General features: G+C 42.6%; 1 protein-coding gene across 2 annotated transcripts in view; it reads left to right on the forward strand.

Moving 5' to 3' along the window:
- Positions 1-12,140: 12,140 nt before the first annotated feature.
- The window catches only part of LOC146172287 (carnitine O-acetyltransferase-like), a 69,906-nt gene continuing 64,771 nt past the window's right edge, over positions 12,141-17,275 (forward strand). The window contains exons 1-5 of one of the 2 annotated variants that reach the window (XM_084585957.1): positions 12,141-12,295; positions 12,600-12,785; positions 15,194-15,280; positions 15,671-15,789; positions 15,880-15,933. In XM_084585957.1, the coding sequence (XP_084442083.1) occupies positions 12,176-12,295; positions 12,600-12,785; positions 15,194-15,280; positions 15,671-15,789; positions 15,880-15,933 (566 nt within the window). In that variant the 5' untranslated portion in view covers positions 12,141-12,175. The remainder of the gene's footprint in view (positions 12,296-12,599; positions 12,786-15,193; positions 15,281-15,670; positions 15,790-15,879; positions 15,934-17,275) is intronic. The other variant, XM_084585958.1, reaches the window with a different exon arrangement.

The following is a 17,275-nucleotide window of genomic DNA, read 5'->3' on the forward strand; positions in this document are numbered from 1 at the left end:
GCTGTCCGCAGGAAGAAACGTTGAAAGAGTTTGAAATAGCGATTAAAACATCGCGCGCTGCTCCGTAGGACTGCCCAAGCGAGCACGGCGTCTCCAGATTAACGTAATGGAATGGCAGGGATGAGTTTAAGCAGTTGTAATAAGTAGTCCCTTTATTAAATATCGCACCATTTGCGTAGCGTGTCAAAATAGCTCCAAAGAGAACCGCGCCCCTCCTCTGTACCCCGCTATCCCCGCGGCCGCTACGCGCCGAGCGGCGAACGTGGCACCCCTGTTGCACGTCGCGCCCTCTCGCGGTAGTCGGTTCCTGTCATCGCAAAAGCGGCCCGCTCTCCGGCGCCGGTCGTCACACTGCCCAATATTCTAGAGCACTATACCCCCGCTCTGTCAACGCGGGCGATTCCGGCATTCGGTTCGTGGATCTCGCTGCAGCATATGGCACCGGCGCGCTCGGTCACCGAGGTGCTCGACGATGGCGGGCCTGCGCGTTTACGTCAATGCGCTTTCGGCACGCCGATCCGTGCTTTACGTTGGGCGGAATGACGTTATTAATGACGACCTGCGGGAGATCGCAAGCACCGTCAAGGTACAGTGTAGTCAAGGTAAGTATAAATTGCGCAAAATTGTCTCGCATTTTGATTATTTACAAGTGCTGTGTCGCTTGTCTCTCCCCACGTGCTTCCAGGACCTCGTGCAGCAGCAGCTCGTGGCATGGACGCTCCTCGTGTTCAAAAAAAAAAAAAAATCGTCCACGGCTGTGGAGACCTCTACGAAAACATCCGCCGTCGGCAACTAACCGCTGCCTGACTGCTATGCTGAGGCGCACGTCTGCCGTGCGCATTCTCAACCCTGATTGAGGTACAAGAACGCAGATTTCTTTGTCGAAAGTTTTGTAATATGTTGCGCATTCATCAAATCGCTATGTTCGTAATGCAACTTTTTTCTACTCTTTTACAGCACCGTTTCCTATATGCTGCGAAGAGGCCGAGGATTTTCTTTGTACGCAGCAGCCCATGTCAGGGATCGCGGCATATCGATCAGCTCTCCAAAATCATCGCCGCAACCCTTGTAAATGTCTACAGTGGAAGCATCGCTACAGCATCCAGGGCAGCATATAACCAGGCACTGTGTACGACATAGTGCACCATTGTTGACGGTGCACGGCAAAGGGCCACGGACGAGTGCAGGGCGTTGTGTTCGCCACGCCGTCACGTCGCTGCGTATCCAAACGACTCTTTTCAGGGCCGCCCCAATGTTTCCTGGCAGACCGCAGACCTTCACATCCCGTACTCCTCTTCCCTCTCTACGTTGCACGTGGCTTCGTGTCAATCGCCGCGGCCACCAAAATAACTTGCGCGATAGGCCTCTTTACCAGGCTATACGTAAATACACGCATGCATAATCGTGTCAAATTTGATTTAATAAAGTGCTACAGTGCTTATTACCTGCTTCCCTCACGCATTCTTCCGAGTCTTCGTGCAGCAGCTGCAGAACACGTGGCAAGCGTCACTCTGCTGCCGCGACAACGCTAAGCCCATAACAACAGGGTTAATAGCTAGAGTATTCTCAGTATGGTGCGGCTTAAATGTTCAGCTATGTTAATGGAACTATCGACATTTTATATAACAACTGCACAATCGTCTTGAACATTGCTTCATAAAGTACTGTACTGCTTAATTCTCACTTACCTCGTGCATTCCACAGCTGCTGCAGCTAGCACGTGGCCAGCGTCGTTCTCTCCAGTGCTGCAGTGACGACAAACTATAAGCCTCGCGATAGGCCACAATATATACCGCGGCTTTGTGCCGCTGTGTATTTTTTTTTTTTTATAAATGCATCACATTTCGAAGGTTGTAGTCGCCATCCAAGGATCACTCGAGAGCACGGGAAAAGGCAGAAGTTTACGCACCTGGATTCGATGCCATGTACAACGCCGTGTTTTTTTTTTTTTTTTTTTTTACGAAAGCATCCTACGCGCTAGGCGTCCTAGAACAAGGTTCAAGTGCAGTATGCCTTTGTATGGTAACCATGTATGGGGTAAGCGGTTGCCATGTTTTCGGTTCACTTTTGTTGGCTGTTTCTTAAATAAAAATTGTCATTGGTCTCTGTGTCTGTCACTGTGTCTAAAGAGCTGCTCTAGCCGAACCACGTACGTAGCGATGGATTGCACCGCGCAGTATGGCTTTGTTCCAAGTCTAACAAAACAGTTGAGGCCAAATCAAAATCGGAAATGACCATTTCCATCTTGGATATTGGCCCTCAGTCAACAATTTAGAGTCCAATTCAATGGCAACAGTTCAGCTCTGTGCCAACATTTCGTACAATTAAGGGAGTCGAAATTATGGAAATGGCATGCATTTGTGAACATCAATACATGCTTCACATCCAATTAACATGTCATGCAATATTAATATAAAAGCTCAATATTCTACCGGGGAACTCTATGAAATCTGCTAGAGCATGGAGCACACGTTCGTAGAAATATTTTTTTAATTACCAGCACTCGCAAAGGTATTGAAAATAATTGAATCAAGTCCCATTCAAGGAATCAGATGAACAGCAACAAAAACAAATCATCCTTTATATATTTTGTTTAGTACCTCAATGAAGAGTATTAGGCACGCTTTTGCTGAATTTTTACATAAATGACATAATTCATATTGACAACAGTGTTCAGCTCATCATGTATGCTGATAATAGTGTGTTTATTACTGGCTTTGATCTCAATTAGACTGTTTTACATTGTAATTATGTACTTGAAAAATCGTTTGCCTGGTCCAATTTCATGAAGAAATAAACACAGAAAAACTATTTGGTTTGAGTCTGAAATAAGAAAATGATGTAAGAGATGGCTACCGATCTATAATAAAAATGTTGACCTTGTAGAAACTCGCATAAGCCTTAGTGTGAATTTTTTTCATTTGAGATAGGAAATTCATATAAACAATACTGTAAATAAAAAAAAAGATTTCTTCAATGAGTGAGCTTTATCTTGATGTGGTACTGTCCTTGCCTTTAATTATGCAAGTCCCCACAGATAAAGTATTGCAGTTTTATGTGGGCAAGCACCACACGAGCAAATATCAATAAAATGATAATTCTCAGTAAATTAAATGTGTGTTTCTTACATAACCGATATTGACTGCCGGTTTACGACATGACACCTCCGTGCAGAATACAGTATAATTATCTTTAACTATGAATGCCACTTGTTGCACGTTTCCTATTTTTCTTGGCAGGACAATAAAAGCTTTCTTTGCTCGATGGCACTGCTGCAATTTAGTGCCACTCCGTATTTAACTCAAAACTCAAACCTCTGGTTTCTCCCGCACTTTCACACTTGGTGCAACCTGCAATCAATAAAACACAATCTAATGGTCTCACTGAATGAACGTAAACAGGTATTCCTGAAATTGTGAAAACAGCTATGAATACACTTTTTAGGGTTGTAAAATCAGAAATGTTGCAATGTTAAACAGCACTGCAGAATCTGCATTGGAGCAATGCAAAAGAACGGATGCTGCTGCAACATTACATCACCCTCCATCGGTTGACACCACTCATTAACCTCCACCACTTCTCAATTACTCACAACTGCTGCGGACATGATTTTGCAGACACGTTATGCGGGTGCGGTGTGCGGACGCGGCCTGCGGACAGAAATCTGTGAAATCTGTGCGTTTGCCAGCGCTGTGTTAATGTATTTTATGTTATCACTTATACTAATTGAGAATTCATTTAGTGTTCTATCAGTGTGTTGTGTTACTTTGCTAACAAGTTTCCTTATATCTTCTTTGCATGTGTTATTGTGTGTAGTTGTATCCCCCTACAATAATGCCTCATGGGCGCTGTAGGTACTTACAATAAATAAATAAATAAACATAGCGAAGTAATACTTTCGCATTAATAGATCTTCTAGACATAGGGTCTCTAATTCTTGCACTTTTTTTTAAATAATGCATAAATTTTTTTATCCTACTCTGCAGCTAATGTCTGCAGCTCCTTTGTAAATGGGTCCAGGACCTAAGTGCATGAGTTGCTCTCTGAAACATTTAATTTAGCTCTCGAGACTATCTAATATGCTCGAATTGAAATCATTGACTCCAGATTGGACTTTGAAATTAGTTGCAAAATTTTTAACTGCAAAGCCTATTGAAATCTAATATGCTTGGGTGTATTTTTAATAGGGAGCGAAATGCACCAGCTTCCTTTAACATCTTAGCCAGCACACACACAATGCATCATTGAAATGTAGTTTGAATTCCAGTTTCACCATGCACAACAATTGTCCATTCAGTTTGGATGTTCATTAGGAATATCAATTCTAACCCGTAAGATGACCATAACTTAGCAGCCCATAATAAAAATAAATTGCTTCTTTACAGAGAGTTAAAACTATGCAGTTGGGACTAAGTACTTATTCTAGTTGGGAGGTCATCTGGAAACTGGAAGACATTTGATAATGAAAATTCAATTAGGACTGAAAATTCTAATTGGAAAGAATCAAAAAATGCCTAAATGGAATGAGGGCTTATAGAGAAAGTGTAAATTCCGGAAACTCAATTGGATAATACAAGACTCTTTAGCAGGATCTAGAACTCATCTTTTACAAATGAACACTTGAAACTTAGAGCACTGGCTGATGCTCACCGCCGCAGCTCTCAGAAGCATGGTCAAAACTACAGTAGGTGTTAGTGCAGTATACACCAGTGTTGTCACTGAGAAGTGAAGAGCCACAAAGCAGAGAACTGCCATCCTTACTACTGCCAATATAAAAGTCCTTCTCAGAGCCACCCTATTGTTTCCTGGCAGATCATGGGCCTTCAACTTCATCATGTTTTATCATTTTTAGTCTTTTGTAGGATGTATTGGGCCTTCGGTGGTCTGTCATGCAACACTGCATGACTAATCCACTGAGTGCAAAGCCGTTAGCCAACAGAGATATCTTTTCACTCCATGTGCGGCACACAAACATCATGCATAAAAGAGGCCACATGTCACTATTCCATCTTTCTTTACACTTTCTTTAGCACACTCTAAAACCATTCCTGTAAAAAGCTATAGCTTCTTTTACGCAAAAGTGACATGGCAATTATTGTAGCTTGAAACATTTTCAAAACGAAAAAATGAATGCATGAGGTGGCTCATAACCATTGTTTTTTTGTAAAAATGTGTTGCTTCATAGGCAGTAACTTGAACAACACTGACAACATTTCTACATTACTTTGAAACAACCCAGGCAAAAATCCTAACTGATGTAAATGGTTTAAGGAACAAACTTCCAGTTCATACCAGTTGGATAACAATGGATCCCCAACTGGAATTCAACTGGGATCAACGTTCATGCGTATAAGGTACCCGTTGCATGTGAGCCTTGCTACCTGTTGATGGTTTACAACTCAGAAAGAACACAAAAACGAGGGCACAAGTGCAGATAAGGCGCATGTTTGCAGTCTCCATGACCGGTTGTATTCATTCCTCTGTATCCCATGAAAGCACTCCATTTCTATCCCCTACTGGCGTAGGTCTGCGACATCCAGTGCAATAACGTGGGGCAACCCCCCCCTTCCCCCCCCCCCCCCTTCTTCATGAACACACCTGAGCGCAATACCATCAACTACTTTGTCATCAAGGCTTTCTTCGATTGGGGAAGTTCGTTTTTCGTATCGCAGAACATGGTGCAAGTCGAGGCATTTTTCTTCCTTCATTTCTTAAGACTTCAACGTAATAAGCATTCCCCACAACTTCTTAAGAAAGGTGCATTTGTGAAGAACTAAGTAGAATGTTTTGACAGATGAATTTCTAGATTGGGACCACTCAAATAAAAGGGCATATAAAAACCACAAGAATTGCAAACTTTGAGCATGTAGAAATACAATTGGTAACACGCACAGTAACTAAAAAGTGGCAAACTGGCAGATGCGACCAGGATTATAACACGGTGCCGTTGTGAACAATTTCGTTTACATCAGGCATAGCGCAGTGCCAGCAAAAGCCTTGAGAACTGGCCAATGTGCTGTATTGCAGCTCATATTTTTTATGCTTCCACAAACTCTTCATAAGGACTGTTGAAAGCTTTGAACATGCACAAGACAACTGCAATTACATCGGCCACAGTGACAAAGAATAGAGCAAATACGAACCAGCTAGAATGTTAGACTGAGCGTTCACATGCAAATATGGGCGTAGAAATGACATTTGAGAAGTAAGCATGCTAATAGTGAAAGGACAAATTGAACACACAGAAGAGAACTGAAGTTACAAAAACAAACAAGCAGTCATAATTGAGGCCTTCAACAACTATGCTGTAAAAGACAAATTTTGCAGAAAGACAAGTGCGTAATTAATCCTGCCGCACAAATGAAATAAGCATACCCCTCGATCAATTATAGAAATCGCTTGTGTACAAAAAGTTGGAAACACTGAAGTCATCTTGCTTTGAGCAAGTAATTTCAGATATTATAAATCTTGTTTTGAAAGCTATTGATCTAACGAGCATAAAGCAAAAAAAAAAAACCAACATATGCCAACATTTTCATTTTCTGGTCTTTAAGGCTTCAAAGCTGCTACTCGGTTGGTCAAAATCAATGTTTTTTGCCAGCTCACCTACGAGAGATGATAATGCAAGATCTGAAAGCGTGCACTGACCCATCAGAGGCCCTCTTCCTCGCAGGACACAACCTCCTCCTCTCACAGGGTACAACAGACACTCATATATTAAGAATAGTTGCAGGCTGGGGAGAGGCTCTAGAAAATCTCAATCTGGGGAACTCCAATGCTGCCCAACTGTTGGCCTCGTCGAGTCCAATGCTTACCACTTTAATTTGAGGTGTCTCCTCAGCCAAGGCATTTCGATGAAATGTGTTCTATCAGACAGCTTGTCGTAGAAGGATGTAAGCTTAGGAATACATACTTTAAGGCTGGAGAGGTCCCTCAGTAGAATAAAGAAATCTCTTCACTTCAAGAGGACCAGATATGTTCTGCGGCTTCTAAAATCGCTTTTGATTTAATGCAGAGCTCGGCATAAAATCTACCAGTGCAGTCAAGCATTACCCCTTTTATTTTTTTACTGAAATGAAAACCCTGAACCTCAGACACATTCCCCTACAATACTCTTTTTGAATTTCTGGGGCCTGTCTACTGATATTCTGAGCTCATTTGATTTTATGAATTTCTGCTCGATAGCCTTGCACACTGTGGCCACACATCATCTTTGAGAAAGAGCTTTAAATCATCCATCTTTGCCACCACTTTGTCAAGGTATAGGTGCTTCGTCTGCAAATGAAATTGTGCAGCATTTACTACTTCAGGTTCTGCATGCTATAGGTGCAAGCAACATAGAAAAGCAATGGCACAGACTACTGTAGCCTCCATGCAAATAAAAAAGGTACCAATGAGCAGTGATGCCTTGCTAACAGAATACATTTAGTCTCAAATTGGTCTTCAGCAGCGGAGTGATAGTGGGGGTCGTCAGGTTTGATTTCATGATGGACTGACTTGTATTTCTCATTTTAACAATAACCTTCTCTTACAGCAACAAAAGAGAGAATGCATTCTCTTGAGGAAAAGAACTTAAGGCCCACAGTATTGCAGCATGTGAATTGCCTTGCATATATTTCTCTAACTGCACTCTTTGTATTATCCCCCCCCCCTCATTCCCAGCCACACTTTCCTGAGCACTGCACCCAGTGCAGTCCTCACACCCCTATAGGGACAGCTAGGTTTCTAACCCCTCCTTTATGCTAAAAAAATGCCTTTTTATATCCTGAAAAGCAATCCCACAATGTCTGGAGAGCCCGAAATTAGCAAATACTCATTTTACTCATCTTTGCACCTTAGTAATGTATAAGAAAGTGTTTTTTTTTTTTTTTGCTGTTGACATATTAGTTGCATAAAAAGTGGCATATGCCCAGAAAATTTTGTTAAAAATTGGTTATAGTGCATGCTACCTTTCTCTTTCATAAGTCTTTTGCAAACTGAAGTTGTGGACCACATTAACTTATTCTTCATTGCATTAGTATGCCATCATTGTGCAATTAAAAAAGTGTCCACTTAGATATATTCACAAGTGCTGTTTGATAAATAATTGTCTTTAAACTCTGAGGTTGTGTGGAAGAGATACTAAATGGAAGGAAAAATAGTGTAGCACATATATAACTTTACATGTGTTTGTAAGTGTAAGGTATAGCCAAATAAGGGTGTAAAGAATTTCTGGACTGCAAGCAACAATGTAACGAATGACAAACATTTACTCAAGGCAGTGAAAGTTATTAAAGCATTTCAATGTTTTTATGAACAAAAATAAATGCAGTGTTTGAATATATAACAAACAAATTTGTGATGGCAGTCAGCAGTCTGTTTCAGGCTACAGGTCCATTTAAAAATCACAGTTGACACATATGACGGATGCAAAACTTGTTGCTGTGAAAGAAATGCTGAAGACGTAAGACGCTGTTTATTACATATTAGACATGCAAAGGCATGACAGGCTGAAATGGTCCATGCATTGCATTAGAACCAGCACTAAGTCATTAAAAGATGCATGCATCACATGGATCTCAATTTGACAGCAAACATATGCTGACACTTACAAAACATACAATGCCATTACTCTTCATGTGATATACGCTGCAATATTTTCATGTTTTCTAAAGGCTACGCACAGTTCTGTACTACTTAAAAAGTACACATCTTATAATGCTCCTATAGTTACCCATATATAACATGACCTCCTTAGTAACAATGTACAACATTTCTTCTTGTTAGCCTGAAATCCTGAGGCGGAATGTTCTGAAATCCGGTCGTATTAATTGCGACTTTATGGGGATTTGCTTTATTAAACTTAATCTAAAACAAGCCCTGATCAATGTGAAATGACTTACACAGTTTTATAATAATCATAGCCCAAATGAGAATAGGATATTCATTAGGCACCTAATTGTTTTTAACAACAGGGTAACCAAAACAGTAAGAGGTCATCCTTTAATACTACAGCTTATTTAGTTTTTTTTTTCCTAATCAACATATCACCCCCAGCATCACAATTCTGACCTAAAAAATTTGTAGAGTCGAATGACCTAGTACGTATCTCTATTCCCTTTGTCCTCAAAACATTTTTTTTTTTGCCCCCTACAGTCATCGACTAGCTAGCTATTGCAGCTAGGATGTGCTTATAATAGCGCCGGCGCCGCGATGTTGCCGGCCGGCATCATATGCATTCGCCGGCGCATTAGTTTGGAGTGAGGAAATTGGGCCCTTTTTAGCCAATAAGAGCGGTCACCGAGCGCATTTCTGGGTAAAACAATTCATAATGAACTATTTCGCTTAGAAAAAGACCAAATTATATCGGGACGCGTGGCAACGGGATCGACGACAGTTGCCGACAGCCTGCGCGCCTGAAAGACGTCGCACTGAGAAAGCTATTTTGCAAGGAAACGTTTTGCAAATATACGAAATGTGCAAAAGAGTGGAATCACCGCAAACATATGGTGTGCAGTTGTCACTGGAAAATTCGCCCGGCCGACCTACGAACAGGTCACACTGCGTTGGCGAACCTCGATTGTTTTTGTCGCCGAAAGGTCTCACACAGATCTAGATAAAGGAAAAGCAATTAAACTGTGATTTCCCCGGCAATTCGTGTGGTGTGACAAGCTGGTTCGGAAACCTCTTCGCGGCTCGAAGCGTGCATATGTTATTTGACGTCGCTGCCGTTTCCACGGTGTCCGGACTGCATGCAAGCTAGGCCGCTAGGCCTCGTGCCTCTCCGCCGACGGCCATCGGCTGGGCAGCTGCCGTTTGCTTGCGGCGCGCCGCCGAGACCGTCGGCCATGCTGCCATGCCGCCGGATCGCGCCCGGGCGCTCTGAAAAGCATGGGGAATCCAGGGACGGTCTAGGGAAAACACGCGCACCCTACATCCGGACATGACATCATAAAATATCACGTGACTCATGACGTTGTTTGTGACGTCATATATGACGTCACAAATTTTGGGCTAATCAGTCGACCAGCCGAGCTTCCCGTTAACGCTTGTCTCCACATCAACAGAGAAGCTGGAGAAAATGGGGATTCATAATACATGGCAAGAGCTCACTGAAGCTGTCAGAATATCTCAACTGGAAAGACTAAGTCAGACGGAGACAGGCAGAGCCATCCTAGACTGGGTCGGACTCCAATCAGACAGAGGCCCACAGACGAAAACATCTATCCCACTCAACATAAGGGAACACATACTGGTACCACCCTTACCTCGAAACATGCACCCAGACTACAACAAAGAACGCAGAGAACATAGAGCCAAAGCCATCGCTAAAACGCAAAGCAGTCGATGAAGTTGCTTATGTAGACGCATCATGCGGACGACATGGAGCAACTGTCTCGGCAGTAGTAAATGGAGAAGGTGCATCTAAAATTGTCGCCTCAACACGCACCCGTCACATTAGTACAGCTGAAGAGGTCGCAATAGCGCTCGCATGCACTGGTACACAGGCCAAAACTATAATCAGCGACAGCAAAACGGCTGTCTGGAATTTTGCAAAAGGACGGATCTCAGAGGAGGCCAAAAAGATTCTTCTCACAAATCCCATTACTAGAACCGTATCCATCATATGGATACCAGCACACGAATCTGTCCCTGGCAACGAAGCTGCGCACCTGCTGGCCCGAGATCTCTACCGGGCAGCGATAGAACAGCCCGAATGCAAGGGAATTAAAGATTGCGCTATCACATACAATGAGATCACAGAATCTTACAAATTAGATCGAAAAGTATACCCTCCCCCAGATCGGTATCTCACTAACAATGAAGCACGCATCTGGAGGCGATTACAAGCCGATAACTATACATCTGCCCTGTCTGGGTTTTTTTAACACAGACCGGGGAGGAAGAAGATTCTAAATGTAAAAATTGCGGACAAAAAGGCACGCTAGATCACATAATATGGCAATGCGCCGATTCCCCAGGCGCCGGCATTAACATTGATAGTAGAGAAGCCTGGGAGGTTTGGCTGCGGAGCGGAGATCCCACCGTTCAGCGGCACGCGACCCGCCTGACGGCTGAGGCCGTGAAGAGTGCTTGTAACCTCACCTGACCTCAGCCTGCGGGGCCCTCCTGACCCGCTACCCGGCCTGCGTGCCGGGGGCGGAAGATGAAGGGCTCCTTTTCGGTGGAAATGAAGTTTTCATTCATTCATTCATTCATTGTTTCCCAACTGCCCCAGTTGGAAAGCAGCTGGTGTTGCTGTTGGGACCAGCTGGCCCAGCTGAAACGAGCAAGGTCGCTGTTGGGACCAACTGAAACCAGCTGATTCCCAACTGGAAATTTTTACCTGGGCGTGCCGTGCTACTCTTCGTTTTCGGAAAATTAACTATGTAATTCGAAATCAGCGGTCGCTGAATGACCCAGCGTTGCCGGCAATCTCGGCCGTTGATTCGACCTGGCGGTTGTGCCATGCACGTTTACACGCTCTGCAAGAATACAGCTGATCAACAGTGTTAGTAATGATGTCTTCGACTGACGGCGCCCGTGGATTTTTCTGTGCACTCCATCATAGCCTCCGAGACTCTTATCTATATCGGAGGCTATCCTACGTTCTTGGTATAAGCGGTGTAAGATCCCACGTTCCTACAAATGGTCTACTGCTAACTATAGACGCCGGCGCATGCTGCAAAATGTTGCGATTGAGGCGGTGTTGGTGTTTCAGGCACTGCCACAGTGCCCCACGAGTGCCGTCAGCCGAAGACACCATAAGCTTCGCTTCAGCACGTATGCCTTCTACCATGCGTATGCTGTGTGTTGCTGGCGCTCGTGCATTTATGGCATATGCAAGGCATATGGTCCATAGTGTTCTTCTACCATGCATAGTACATGTTCGATAGGATTTTATAAGCGTGACGTGATTCCCGCCTCCTTTGGATGATAAAGTTTTTAGAAGAATGAAAGAAAAATAGCAGACTTCTTTCTATAGTTGTGTGTATGGTGCCGTAAATATATTTGTAGTAGTTGATCAAATCGTTAAATTTTTAATTTATGAATATTGTTTACAAAGTTGTAAACGAAATTTTTTGAGTAAATGAACATTTGTGTGCAACACAACTTTCGGGATTGGTAACTTGCGGTTTCACAAGTCCGAGCGTCCCAACGCCATCGCTAACAATAAAAAAAAACAAAAAGAAACATGCAAAAACATAATCAAAAAGAAAATTTGACAAAGTCGAGGAAGTTCGACGGACTAATGCTACGGGCTGGAATGATTCGCGGATCACTTGCCTGCGTCGCCTGCGCACGCGGAAAAATGGTGAGTTAGGTCTCATCTGAAGTTCGCAATTAGTGTCCACCCTATATTACTTTTGTTGATTATCCCGCGCCCTATTTGTGTTCCCTTACAGTGCCCCTTATGTCCGAAATGCATAAATGATGGAATCATCGTGTTGTTATTGAAGAAACAGATCTGTCAAAACCATTTCTTGTGCTTGCGTTTCGACCAGCAACTTCATGATTATTAGTATTATTATTATTTATTTTTTTTTACTGCATTCCTTGAGTAGTCATGACCCGATCTGCTTGTCCTTCAGTTCGCTTGCTTGCTTGGTTTTCGTCAGGTAAATGAATTCAGCAAAAATGTTTCGCTACGTCCAGCTTCAACGGCTGTTCAAATGGGTCTTATGATGTCGAAGCAGAGAGAGTTGAAAAAGTTGCCCGTGCCGCCATTGAAAGAAACTCTTCAAATGTATGTGAAGTCAATCAAGCCACTTGTTACATCTGGCCAACTTGAGAAGACGCTAAAGGTATGCAGAGCTTTTCATCAAGATTTGGTTGGGGTGCTTTATGGGAACAACGCATTAAGTTTCATGTATGTACTACTAGAAACGGGCTGTTCAACTACAACTGCTTGCTTTTACTTTCGACAGCGTCTAGATCGTTACTTGCAGTCTTGCTATTTCTTAGTTTAGCCCTAGGAAACTAGACTTTAGTTCGAAAGGGAGTTTTTAATATTTGATACTGTCTTGCACTTATCATTTGTGTCTGTGTGTGATTTCTCAGTTGGTGCTAAAAATAGCCATTTAACATGATTGTGTTCACATTGTGTTCACATTTATTTGCAGTTGCTATCAAGAGCAGGCAGGTTATTTCTTATAAGAGGTGGGTGAACTCAGGAGGTTGACATGAGGTTGCCCACCCATGCTTTTAGTCAGTAATAGAAAGTACTATTCATTGAGGTGTGTTCATTTTACAGCAGGTGTCGCTGTATCTGTAGTAGTCCTCTGTGTGTGTGTGTGTGTTTTATCTTGGTCTGTCAGTTGTGCTGTGTACGACGCCGAGAAGCATGATAAATGAGTAATGAATTTGTGAGCCTCATGGTGGTTTCCAATGATTGCTTGCTTTTTGTTGTCATAATTTGTACCATCATTTGCCTAGGCTGGGCCCAGTATAGGCTGTCAGTGCATACGTTTAATTGTGCAGTTCCTCATCCGAATTGATAAAATTTGTGTGTTAGCATTGAACTCTGCATTTTGTCTCATATTAGTGGCATAAGCTATCTGAACTGGCATTGTGTGGAAGCCCACTTGATGTGACTCTAAATGGAGTGGCAGTTGCAGTCTTTAAGCTGCATTTCCTAATGCTAAGCCTTTGAGTTCATTAAAGTGACTTTTTTTGTTTTGCGGGAGGCGGGGATATTTATTGTATTGAGCTGGAAGGTGGAGAGAGAAGGAGGAGTGTGCACTCATAACAAGAGCACTGCCGAGATGATGTTGGAGCTTGAATTCTAAAGGGGGGCTCTTCCTTGAATGCGTGCCTACTGTACATGCTGCTTTCCAGTACATTTTTTCAATCCGGCATGAACTGCTGAAAATTGCAGATATCTTGTTTTTCGAGTTCATTTTTTGCATAAGGAGAGGAGAGTGCAGCCTAACTTCTACACAAGTAACATTACGTTAATTTTCAAGATATACTTTGTTACCAGAAAAGCTGTTATACTGTCACTGTCATTAAAAGCACTGCAAAAAACAATTACAGCTTTTCAAAAGCAGCGTGTAAGCCACTGGCCATGCGCACTTAATTTGCCAAATATTTCCACAATGCAGCTATACAAACAATTGTCTTCTAAAGGCATTGTATTTTGCATTTTAACCAGCCCACATATACTCTCATTTACTGCCATGCTGCCATGGTCAGATGAGGGACCAGCCTGTTTCAGAACTTATCTGGTATGGTATGTACATCTTAATGTCCTGAAGCGACACAACTTTTGAGAAACTTGATAGTGGAGGGATCTAGGTTAATTGTGACCACATAGGGGATCTTCAGCGCGCACTGGTATCTCACTGCACACCAGCGCTTTTTTTGTTTTGTCATCATAGATGTGCAGCCACCACATTACTGCCATGTTCTTATGCTAATTGCATACCACGGTACTCACTGTGGAGGCCATTAAATGAGCAGCCACTTATTTGTGGACCTACCCTTGATGTAAACTGGGTGAAGTCAAAGCAGCATTGTTCCCATGGGCAAAATAGGCCACTTTTGTTTTTGGACCAATTTTTTCTAGTGAAAAGCACTTCCCCACTGCCTTTGATGCCCTCATTATATGCTCCCCACCTTGTTATTCCAGTCTTTCTTCTCCGGTTTGGAGTTCTCTTGGTAAAGTACACATTTTGCTCATTGGTTCAGAAACACATGCTCTGATGAAGTAGGCCAGGAGAGGTCCATTGTCAACTTGTATCCTCTTCTGCTTGGGGTAATGGGAGCAGCAGTGGACAGCAGCAACATGAGATGTGCCTGAATTTTGTTGATGAGCTCAGCCATGTGACAGTGAGGCTTTGAAGTGGATCCTTTATATGTTTTGGAACTTTTTGACTGTACATTTGGTCACTGCATTTGTGTCTTAGTCATGCGTAGCAAGCACACATTCCTTTCATGCTGCTAGGTTTGGATGGAGTATTTAGTGCCCACCTTCTGTCATAAAGCATCCTTCCGTATCATTATGACTAATGCTTAATAGATCACATTTTTAGGTTTTTAAACATCCCTGGAAAGCCAAGTATGAGGGTCTTGATGCTAAAAAAAAAAGCATGCTTGGTTGTTGCTGTCTGGTTTTGCTCTCCTATTCATCCGAGTGGAAATGGCAGAAATTGCCTTAGTTAACCAAGTCATCGTTTTTTTTTTTTTTTACTGGCCTTTTGACATTTTATAGGTTGTTCAGGAATTTGCCGAACCAAATGGTATAGGAGCGAAGCTGTACCGGATACTGGAGTCTAAAGCAGCATCAACAGAAAATTGGGTTAGTGTGCACTTCCTTATTTCGGGCTACAAGTTTTTGTTCTTGAAAGCATTCATTAACCTAGATTTGAAGGTGAACATAAGATAAGGAGCTAGGAAGATGTCGCCAGAATTTCCGGAGAACACAGATTTTGCATTATTCCTGGGTTGTTGCCCAGTTTCGGGGTTTAGTCAGCTTGATGCTGAGGGGCATTGTGCATTTAGCTGCAAGTGTTTTGTCTTGTAGCCTGATAGATTTATATAGATTGTCTTTTCTGTTCAAGTGCATCAAAAGATACGTGGCCAAGAAATGTAGACATGCCATACCAAAGTATTCCTGTATGCTGCTTTAAAATTTAAAAATTCAAATGCTGTATGTTTGCTGTAAGTGTACAATGTTTTGCACTCTTAGCTTGCAGATTGGTGGTTGGAAGGAGCCTACCTTTCATATAGGATGCCAGTAGTTGTCTACTCAAATCCTGCCATGGCACTGCCAAAGCAAACTTTCACGCAGAAAGACGACCAGCTGAAGTAACGTTTGAGAATTTTTTTCTCGCGCTGCCATGGTCTGCAAAATTATGTCGGATGCCTCATTGAATTCAGTTTGTTTTTAATTCACAGGCATGCAGCTCTGCTCATAGCTGGTGCTCTAGACTTCAAAGCATTGATAGAAAGGTGAGTTTTCAGTCCCATGTTCAATCTGAAGAAAACTTTTCGTGCATATTCTGAGCTAACTGCCAAATTCTGGCCTGCTGCTTCTTTCATTTCTTTTTGCTTTCTTATGTAAAGAGCACTTAGAGTGTACATTCTTGGACTACTAGGAGTGAGTTTATTAAAAAAAAAGCATGAAAAAAACCAACCTGGCAGGCACATAAAGAAGCCTTTTCGCAGTAGCAGATCCGGGAGCCACACTTAGAGCAGGTGGTTCCATATCTACAAAATATTTTTGTAAAAAAGAATACATATGAGAGAGCATTGTGTTCATTTTCCTTCTTTAAAGAATCTGCATGACTCAAGATATGCCAGAGTTATATGCTAAAGCCTTTGGTTATTGAACATAAACCTCTCAGCATTAAATCTGCGACTGTGATGTTTTTGTCTGTTAGAAGTTACCATCAACACATTTTGATCTTCTCTGGCACTGTTTTCGAGGCATTTCCAAGACATTTGTAACTCCAACATTTTGATGCGTGAAAGTTTTATCTATAACCTGTTGCTTTTGGCCAGTTTAAAAGCTTTGCATGATTCATCCATAGTTGAGAATATCTCATCTATCGGGAAAAATGCTCCAAACTTTACATTCTGGTAAAATGGGTTTACTGAGGCACGGAAAGCATTTGCCTGTGCTAAAGCATAAGTATTTAAAGTAATAAAGTGGTGCAAAAAAAGTGCAGGTGAGGAAGTAGGGAGGATTTGCAGTGCTCTATACTCGTGGACAAACCGGAAAGTTTGACTCCTATATGCACACTCCCACCTCGATGAAGCTGGTCAAGTTTATAGGTTCTGTAAACTTGCCAATGTATGTGATCTCTTGACGTCATACTACCCACCGACATTTTGTGGCTTTGCAGTAGAGGCTACATAAGAAAAGTAAGGAGACAGGTCTTTGTTCCCAAGCCACTGGGAATGGGCCATCTCAGCACTAGTGGCCCTTCACTATGTCTCCATCTCCTCCCCCTTAAGCCACCTAGCCCAAATAACAAACTTCGCACTCCTCCTTCCCTTTCCCACAGTGCCACAGAAGGCTGTCGCAAGTACTTACACCACGTGCTGCACTGGAAACATCGCAGAAGCAGTCTTGGCATTGCCCAAAAACTCATTCAAAGCAGAAACAAGGGATTGAAATAAAAGGGGTTGCTCGCAAAGCCAACTAGGTATAAGTTTCAGTATGTCCTTGCGGCTGCTTGTCTGTGTTGTTGCAGCCAGTACTGTTATTGGCCAGTAGGGAAGCATGTATGTGAGGTTAAGTCGTCTCTTCTTGTCTTCTGTTGAAAAGCAGTGATGAAAATCTGTTCTT

The sequence above is a fragment of the Amblyomma maculatum genome, unplaced genomic scaffold (genome assembly GCF_055883805.1).
Source record: "Amblyomma maculatum isolate TAMU_Amacu unplaced genomic scaffold, ASM5588380v1 scaffold_13, whole genome shotgun sequence".
NCBI lineage: Eukaryota > Metazoa > Arthropoda > Arachnida > Ixodida > Ixodidae > Amblyomma > Amblyomma maculatum.